The sequence below is a fragment of the Nuphar pumila genome, chromosome 7, assembly GCF_984573655.1.
Source record: "Nuphar pumila chromosome 7, dmNupPumi1.hap1.1, whole genome shotgun sequence".
Classification (NCBI taxonomy): Eukaryota; Viridiplantae; Streptophyta; class Magnoliopsida; order Nymphaeales; family Nymphaeaceae; genus Nuphar; species Nuphar pumila.
In genome coordinates, this window is record NC_143255.1 from 756,579 (window position 1) to 766,646 (window position 10,068).

At 38.5% G+C, this 10,068-nt stretch overlaps 1 protein-coding gene across 5 annotated transcripts; it reads left to right on the plus strand.

Moving 5' to 3' along the window:
- The first annotated feature begins 1,066 nt into the window (after positions 1–1,066).
- On the plus strand, positions 1,067–10,068 carry LOC149830767 (homeobox-leucine zipper protein ROC2-like). Of its 5 annotated transcripts, none has more exons than XM_090013483.1 (12): positions 1,067–1,330; positions 2,377–2,582; positions 3,015–3,132; positions 3,275–3,463; positions 3,682–4,128; positions 4,432–4,533; positions 4,717–4,923; positions 5,918–6,092; positions 6,214–6,485; positions 7,176–7,271; positions 8,441–8,872; positions 9,638–10,068. In XM_090013483.1, the coding sequence occupies exons 1-11, from the start codon at positions 1,301–1,303 to the stop codon at positions 8,810–8,812; spliced, it is 2,214 nt and encodes a 737-aa protein (XP_089869609.1). In that variant the 5' UTR covers positions 1,067–1,300; the 3' UTR covers positions 8,813–8,872; positions 9,638–10,068. The 5 variants fall into 5 exon arrangements, with proteins under 5 accessions (XP_089869609.1, XP_089869610.1, XP_089869607.1 ...); XM_090013484.1 differs by having other exon boundaries at positions 1,068–1,330; positions 2,366–2,582; XM_090013481.1 differs by having other exon boundaries at positions 1,069–1,413.

Below are 10,068 nucleotides of genomic sequence, written 5' to 3' on the forward strand. Positions count from 1 at the left end.
ATTTAATAGAAATCCACACTTAGATCATGAATTTTGGATAAAAAACTTGGTATTTTGAGCCTCAAAAATTTATAAAAATTATAAGTTTATTTTTTAAAGCTTATAAAAATCTATCCATGCATCTGAATGAAATGCTTCAAGAAGTGATTCCTATAAAAATAAGCATATAGATCAGAATTTTGAAAAAAATATCAAAAATCTAATAAACCATGTGGTGGGTATTTTTAGTATATATATTTATATAGATAGAGAGAGGAATGAAAACCTACCCACTAAAAAACATGCCAAAACTATCCACCTCCCATTTTATTGGATTTTTGACTTTTTTTTAATTCTGACATGTACAATTTTCATAAATTTTTGAGGCTCTAAATATCATTTTTTCTATTCAAAATTCATGATCCAAGTGTGTTTTTTTAATAAATCAATTATGCTTAACACATCTGTACAGTCAGAATTTTGAAAAAAAATACCAAAAATTTTCCATTGAGTAGGTTTGGCATATTTTTTTAGTGGGTAGGTTCTCATATATATATATATATATATATCACTCAAGCAAGGCATGAACGTAATAACCAAGCCGCGTCTGCGTGAGCGCAGTGAGCATTTATTGAGAGATTGCAGAGGGAAGGTGAGGTTGAAAGCTCGAAATTTATTATTGGAATCCCAGTCAATTAGTAAAAAGAAAATGAAATAAAAATAGAGAATACTTAATGCTATCAACGTAAATGCTGCTCTCTCTCTCCCTCTCCCTCTCCCTCTCTCTCTCTCCCTCTAGCAAGAAAATTGAAAATTTTGCTCCGATTCTTCATCCACGCCATGATCATAGGATATCTGTCCGTTAAATCACACCCATCCATTTCGGTACATTTCAAATTTACAAATGTCCATAATATGCTTACAAAAATAATTCTTGTATTGACAGAGTAGCTGTAATTTTGCTCCCACCAATCTTATTCTTATTAAAGCTCTCTCTCTCTCTCTCTCTCTCTCTCTCTCTCTCTCTCTCTCATTAAATGCACCCGCACCTCTCGGTTTTACCTCTCCCAACCTTCCCTTTCCTCTCCCACACTGTCAAGGTTCTCCTCCCTTTGAACCCTGAGAGAGAAAGAGAAAGAGAGTTAAGGGGAGAGAGAGAGAGAGAGCTCCAAGCCGCAGACACCAGAAACTCATAAAAGAGAAGAAGGCAAAATCCTGACGCTGATCTTGGTTCTTCTACTTCCCATCACCGTCTGAAACAGCCGGAAACTGCACCAACAAGGCCCTTTTCCCCTGCACAGACCGGTCTTTCCGATGAGTGATGGCCTGCTTCGCCGAAAAATGGATGTGGGTATGAACGAAAACCTATATTCCAGTTGTGTCTTTGAAAACTACAAATGGATCGCTCCGATTTTGAAGAAAACTCCATCATCAGTAAGTGCCAGAGAGAGACTTGCAATTTTCCTTATCTTTTCCTTATTTTTTTCGTTTTTATTCAACAGTTTTAGAAAAAAGGGTGATCTACATGCATTCTTGTGGTAGATGAAAGTTATTTACACGTTTTTTGCTTCATCGAGATGCGTGTGTGGGTTTGAGGGCGGTTTTGAGATCTGGTTTTCATGGGGTGGTGCCAAAAAAGTTGTCTCCATTATCAACCCTACTTCTGGTTATGTCTAATATATAAAAAACAAAGGTAAAGATGGGTTGGAATTTGGGGTGCAAATTTAGTCTACCTGTTGCCTGTTCAGTACTTGTTAATCAAGGATTAGCCATCCTCAGAATCATAGATTCTAGTGAAACCCCGGTTAAAAAAATGTATAAAGTATTGAAATAAAAGAAAATATATATCATATCTAAACTAAACCAAAGTCCAGCATATGTATAAAGAGAGAGAGAGAGAGAGAGAGAGAGAGAGATGGAATAATGGTTCCGGCAGGACATGCTCCACCTAAGATGGTAAGCCAAGCTCAAGCAGGAACCAGGGTTGGGCTTTCAACCCATAAAACAATTAATGTCAGAAGCTCCGTCTCTCCAAAACTTACAAAAAGAGATAAAGGAAAAGAAAAAGGATTCAAAAGATAGAACGATTTCATGCATCCAGGCTCCATGTAAAATGTGAACATTTGTTACTTCTCGATAAACCAAACGACCCTTGCAAAAAGCTTTTTCTGTACCACTGTCCTAAATTAAGGAATCCATTTTGGTATTCGAGAAGCGCGTAGATTTCACTTTTGCACCCTCATCTTCTCTTTCATCCCATCATTTTTTCTTTTCCCTTGTTTGTTTTCTCAACTTGTTTTGATTTGATACGTTGAGTCTTTTCTTCATTGTGGGTGCCTTTTTTTTTCATAGAGGGAAAACGGGGTGAAATCTGAACCATGTGTAGGTATGTTTCAGCCGAACCTGATGGATGGACAACATGACATAACCCATTCTGCCGAGAGTGAGATGGCGCTTGTTAGGATGAGAGAAGATGAGTTCGAGAGCAAATCAGGAAGTGAAAACCTTGAGGGCGCATCTGGTGAGGATAATGATCAGGACCGTCGGCCGAGGAAGAAGCGTTACCACCGCCACACCCAGCACCAGATTCAAGAAATGGAAGCGTAAGGGATACCTCAATATTTCTTCTTTTTTTAATGAATGAAGAAACCTTAAGTTATACTAGACATACAAATCCTTGATATTCAGTTTCTTCTTTCGCTTTTTGGTTTTCTCTTCCATGCTTCCTTTTCCATTTAATTGTTTAGTTTTATCACTCAAGCTAAGTCATGTGGGATCTCAAAAAGAAAATCTAATTTTTTTTTTACTTATTTCCGTTTTATAATCTTTAATTTGGTCAGCTATATATGCTGAAAAAAGAAAAAGAAAATCGTGCTTTTTTACTACTACTCTTTTCTTGTCTAAGGTTCAATCTAAGCATCTGTAATATATATAATTGAAGAAAGTAAACACTATGAAAATGGATGCTAAAGTTAAGAACACTGGGAATTTTTAATAGAAAAAAGCATGAACAGAAACTTTTTCCATGTTTGCAGGTTTTTCAAAGAGTACCCACATCCAGATGATAAACAAAGGAAAGAGTTGAGCCGGGAATTGGGTTTAGAGCCCCTCCAAGTGAAGTTTTGGTTCCAAAACAAACGCACACAAATGAAGGTAAGATACGCAAAACGGCAAGTATTCAAAAATTTTGTGAACGTTATGTTAGTAATGGAAGGAGTATTTATGGGAAATATTGTGCTAATATTTGTTACTTTTCCCTTTTCTTGTCTGCTCTTTACTTTTTTTTTCTGTCTAGACACAACACGAGCGCCAAGAGAATGCGCAACTAAAAGCAGAAAATGAGAAATTCCGAGCTGAGAACATGAGGTATAAGGAAGCACTAAGCAATGCTTCCTGTCCTAACTGTGGAGGCCCTACTGCTTTGGGAGAAATGTCATTCGACGAACAACACTTGAGGATAGAGAACGCTCGTCTCAGAGAGGAGGTAGTAAAACAAAAAATAAAATTACTAAACCTTGATTCATAACACAATTACAACTAATAAACTATTGCCCAATTTAGATGAAAGTACATATCATGCATGCTTCTGTAATAAACTATCGGATTCATTATGCACATGTTTCCAAAAAGTCAAGATTGTGATAGCTATCTTTCCAAAGATCAAAGGAAAACCATATCAAGCTTTCTTTGTTGACCATGCAGATCGATAAGATTTCTGGAATTGCTGCCAAGTATGTGGGCAAGCCAATGGTGTCATACCCATCATTGTTGCCACCCATCTCTCGCTCTTCATTAGACTTAGCAGTTGGAAACTTTGGGGTTCAACCAGGCATGGGAGGGGAGATGTTTGGAGGTGGGGAGTTGCTGAACAAGACCGTAGCAGGACAGTTTGAAACAGAGAAGCCCATGGTTATAGAGCTGGCTGTTGCTGCGATGGAGGAACTCATCAGAATGGCTCAACTAGGCGAACCCTTGTGGGTTCCTGGTGGCGTCGATGGCCCGGCTGAAGTGCTATGTGAAGAAGAGTACCTTCGGACGTTTCCAAGAGGGATTGGGCCTAGACCTTTTGGCTTAAAATCTGAAGCTTCACGAGAAACAGCGGTTGTGATCATGAATCCCACCAACTTGGTTGAGATCCTTATGGATGTGGTAAGAAGAACTTAGGTGCTTTTTTATGAACTATAATTTTCCAATGCATAGGCTCATAAATTTGCTTATTTTAGCTTATAGTCAACTTTGGTTTATAGATAGATTGTCCTGGTAGTATTTTAACCGTAAAAAACGTATAAAATTTATACAAATAAATTGTTACTCAGGAGGTTAATTTCGGTCAAAACTATAAGCTGAGGTATACTTGCGAAAGGACACGTATGGCGAACAAGTTACCTTGGAGATTTTTCTCGGTCTTTGTGACTATTGTAACCGGTGGGTGATTATTTTTCTTGTTCACAGAATCAATGGTCAAGCATGTTCTTTCACATCATCTCGAGAGCAGTTACCTTGGAGATTCTATCGACAGGGGTAGCAGGAAACTGGAATGGGGCATTACAAGTGGTATCTCTCTCTCTAAGGATTTTAGGGTTTTTTATACTTTGTTATCCTTTTTCTTTCCTCTTTTTTTATTTTTCTCTTGTGAAAGAATGCACTTTGTTGGCTTTCAAACGATGAAAAGAAGCCAAAAGAAGTTGTCATTTAGTTTTACTTTGAAATAGGTTGTAATTACTCTTGCTTGCACAGATGTCAGCTGAGTTCCAAATGCCCACTCCACTCGTACCAACTAGGGAGAGCTACTTTGTTAGATACTGTAAACACCATCCAGATGGAAGTTGGGCCGTTGTTGACGTTTCCTTAGACGATATACGCCCAAGTGCCCAGCCCGTGTTGAGATGCAGAAGACGACCATCCGGATGCCTAATCCAAGAGATGCCAAATGGGTATTCAAAGGTTTGAAAACATGAAATTCTCTGATTTTTTTCTTTTGTTTTTTGCAATTACACGATATACGTTTTGGTTAACATTATGCATGCGCATGCACATATGCTTTTATATCTGTCTTTTTTTCTGTTTTTTCGGCTTCTCAATGTCCTGGAGTTAGGCTGGATAACTATCAGTGAATTTTTCGTTTTGGCAGAAATTAATGCACGATCTTTTTTGTTAAGCTACATATTCCTTGTAATTAGGGTTGTCAACGGGTCGGTTTTACCCGGACCCGGACCCGACCCAGACCAAACCCTATAGAGTCTGGGTATGGTGACAAATAAGAAGACCCCATGAAGGCCTGAGTCCGGACCAGAAGGTCCAATTAATACATGGACCTGGGTATATTTTGTGAAATTTAATTTATACCAGACCAAGGTCCGACCCGAGTTCAGATTAAGACCTGCAATTTTTCAATATAAAAATGATAAAAAATATTATTTTACCGGGTATAGTCCGGGTATGGTATATATAGTTCTTATTAGGTCCGAGTATGGTTTCTCTTATAGACTCGGACCCAATACCAGCTCGCATTTTCCACCAGGGATGAGCCGAGCTTGAGCTGGGCTCGGCCAAACACAAACATGAGTCGAGTCATGAGCTCAATTCACTGGTAAATGAGTTGAGCCCAAACATTCCCTGTTTAGTTAGTTTCCTCTCCTTATTCATTATGTCAAAATGAGTACACTAATACTTCACCAACAACAAAAAAAAGAAGATTACATCCACGCCAAATTTTCAAGCAATCAACCTGAATTCTTACATCACCCGAACCATATGACGCATAACCAACCGGCATGTAAGCATGAATATCCAGAGGGATACTGACATCCATGCAAAACTCTCTCCCTCGCTTTCCACAGATCATATGCAACATATTTTTCTTTAGTGTAACATCTTGGAGACGACTGCCAATTTTTTACCTTGAAATCGTCTCTTGTTCTATTATTTACCATTGCAGGTTACGTGGGTGGAGCATGTTGAAGTTGATGATAGAACAGTTCATAGCATATATAGGTCGTTGGTCAATTCCTGCCTGGCTTTTGGTGCAAAGAGATGGGTAGCTACCCTCGATAGACAATGTGAAAGACTTGCCAGTGCCATGGCTAGTAACATTCCTCCAAGAGATGTTGGTGGTATGCAATAGAAAACAAAATATAAAAGTCATAGAATTAAATTTCCTGTTATTAAGAATTAAAATGCATGAAGTGGTGAAGCTCTGCAATTTTATATCTTGGTTCTATGTTTCTTTTTCAGTTATAGTCAGTCCAGAAGGGAGGAGAAGCATGCTGAAGTTGGCAGAGAGAATGGTTATAAGCTTTTGTGATGGTGTGAGTGCTTCTACAGCACATACATGGACTACTCTATCAGGAAGTGGGGCTGAGGATGTGAGGGTTATGTCTAGAAAGAGCATTGGAGATCCTGGAAGGCCACCAGGCATTGTTCTTAGCGCAGCTACTTCCTTTTGGCTGCCTGTCTCCCCAAAGAGAGTCTTTGATTTCCTTAAGGATGAGAATTCTAGAAATGAGGTTCTCTCTCTCTCTCTCTCTCTCTCTCTCTCTCTGGTGAGCAATTATGCTTGGGGAGATTTTCTGACAGTAAACCATTCATATAGTTCTAAGTTTTGTCTTGTTCGGTTGATCTCTTGTCGTTTTATTCCTTTTATCCTTGATCTGGATCTTAATAACAATTTGGTTCTCTCAGATCTTGAGGATGTATATATTTTCTAAACAAAGGCGTTTTAATTTCTTTGTTTTCACCTTGTCTCTTTTGCTCTTAGGCGATGAGTACTTCATAGACTATCATCTGGAATTGAGAGCAGGTGCGATGTGATTGCACACTTTAAGTGTGCTGCTGCACCTCATCACCCACCAACTGTAACATCTGTGGCAGCCCACACTTTTCCTTTTTCTTAGAACACAGAGAATATTTGGTTTTGTATAATTAAACATTGATGCTATTAATATTCTCCCTTGATTGGATGTGACTGTTACAAATGCCAGTGGATCGACTATGTGGACCGTTTCATGATATAGACACAATGCGGGTTTATTAATATTTTTCATGGATAAGACGTTTGCAGCATACATATCTTAATGAATTCTTTGAAGCTTAGACCTACCAATTCTAGGCAAAGGAGACTAGGTCTAGAAATTCAGATTGAGCTGAGAAATTTATTCTTTCTAAACGTATCTTTCATTTCTTTTATTCTATAACAGTGGGATATTCTCTCAAATGGTGGAGTAGTACAAGAAATGGCTCATATCGCCAATGGCCACGATCCAGGCAACTGTGTCTCGCTTTTACGGGTAAATGTAAGTCAAATTCACCTCATCAGATAATCTCTTACGAACTAATATACATGCAGATTTTATGTTGGCATGCATATGGATAAATGCCAACTGCATTATCATGTTTTCATACACATGGTGTACATATTTCATAGTTTATACGCAACATGCTTCTGTACATGCAAAATAGTCAATGTATGTATTTGTTGTGTGCCTACGTTTTGCTTTCCTGAAATAATGGAGAATCAATTCATTAATCACAAAAACCGAGACGGAAAAAGCATGAAAGAGTTCCTTTCTGGGTACCCAAGCTGTATGATGAGTGTGATGGGCATGTATCTTTCAAGTAAAGGATTGGCAAGATTGGGTTGTACATTGCAGTAACATAACCGCTAAAATAGATCTTATTGATTCTATATGAAGTACATCGAACACGCACACACACACACACACACATATATATATATATATATATATATATATATATATATATATATATATATATATATATATATATATATATATATATATATATATATTCACAATCAGTTTCACTCTCTAAATCTGAACCGCAACGCCAAATTCTTTCCATGTTTTTGAATGCCTGATATAGTTCGTCACAAATGCCTAGCGATTTTCCTCTAGGCTCGATCAAGCCTGTGATAAGGAGACAGCCGCATTGAAGTTGAACTTAGCTTTATATTCCCAGGTTACCACATTGAAGTTGAACACGCGTAATCGCATTTGGACGTGTCTACGTATATTTTGTAGATAGTATAAGATTTTGGTTGATACGATCCAGTAAGTGGAGGTGCACACACTACACATGCTCATGTATGAACAGACTTATACTTGTCTGTTCAGAGAAAAGAAAAAGGATTTGCTGTTTCAAGTAAATGAAAGGGGAATAAAATAGAAGCGAGAAGTAAAACATAAGGGTGGCAAGGCATCAACCCAACTTCTATGCAAGATAAGGAACAAGAGAGAGAGAGAGAGAGAGAGAGAGCTTGGCCATGTAACTGATATGTAGTTGTGAACGCATGTCAACAAGTTTGAGTACTCCAACTTCTCAAGCACATGAATGTATCTATGTATCCACATGAAAGCTTTACATAATTATGCATGGGCACAACACAAGCATGCAGCGACTGAACCTTCTAATAAGTGTCTTTTTTTCTCTTATGATTTTTCAGAGTTCAAATTCAAACCAAAGTAACATGCTGATATTGCAAGAGAGCTGCACCGACTCATCAGGGTCGTACGTGATCTATGCGCCAGTCGACATAGTGGCCATGAATGCGGTGTTAACGGGTGGGGACCCAGAGTGTGTGGCCCTTCTCCCCTCAGGTTTCGCTATTCTGACAGATGGGCCCACCACCACACAGACCGGAGGAGACATGGGTCCCACTGCTGCTGGTGGTTCCCTCTTGACGGTGGCGTTTCAGATATTGGTCGACTCGGCTCCCACTGCAAAACTCTCCCTGGGATCAGTGGCAACCGTTAACAGTCTCATTGCGTGCACCGTCGATAGGATTAAGGCCGCCGTTACCTGTGAGAATGCATGAACACACTAGTTCATGCATGAAGCCTGATGCTTTGTTTGGTTCTCATATACATAAATGCAGGTAATTAACATGAGTTTTTGTTTTTTCTCTTTATTTTTTCTTTTACCATTTTTATATGATTCCCATGCACATGCATGCATGATACTGATTTCGATGCATTCTTTTGAATAGTGTTTTGAGGATATTTTGTGTTCCAACAATTTTCTTTTCTTTGTCCCTTTTGAATAATATCTCAAACGTTTTGAAATTTGTACCAATTCCTTTCTTGTCTTTGAGAAACTCGGGTCCTGCTAAATGTTCTTAGTGTCTAATAAGGGTCAGCAAACACGTAGTACCAGATAAAAATCATTGTTTCTCGAGAAAAAATTGCATGGTCAGCATTAATTTCAGTACATATAACATTGTGAAAGCATGTGTTTAGCTTCTCAAAGAGTACTACAGACTGTAGATTTCATGCCAGGGTTTAGTTTTCTTATTGAATGTTAGAGAACGTCGTATCCTTGATCTCATTTGCAGTTTGTCTTCTCATTTTACGTGCAAGTACTGCGGAGGGCATTTTGGTCTATTCATTACAGTGGCAGCCAGGGCTTCATTTATTTCACCTTATAACCTTCTACATGTGGACAAGCCGATGTGTCCAGCAAGTTTTATTTGGCCAAAGTCAAATTAAAACGTTTTTTGACAGGCAGTTTTTCCATAACACGCAAGATTAGGGTTAGGGTTAGGTTTAAAAAAGGATGTTGATTGTCAGTTTACTCTGACACCTGTTCCTTTTTTAGTTATTTTCCCTTCTTTGCTCATTGACTATTGATTTTGCTTGTGCAGTAACGGTTGGCGAAAAGCATTGCGAGTCAAAAGTAGGAAGTCAAGAACGCACCTTGGATGCACCTTGCCACGTGGTGTTGGGCATAAAACAAGCACATGCACCACCATGCAAGGGTATTGGTTCGGGTATTGACTTTCCCTTCATATAAAAATGTAGGGGTACCTCCTTCTTCTTCAACGTCAACTACTGTTACTAGTTTATTACTACTCTGACCTATAGGGCTCAAAGCGCGCCTTTTTATTTCATGGAAAATTAGAGTTTAGGGATATATATATATATATATATGCCTCATTTCTAGTTTCCTTCCTTCTCTTTCTTTTCTCTTCTTGTTTGTTTCATGTCTAACAACTGTTGCCAAAGGAAGCCCTGGTTTTGAGACGTCAACGGAAGGAAGCTAATACTGTGAAGAATTGTTAGGGGTTGGTTCAAA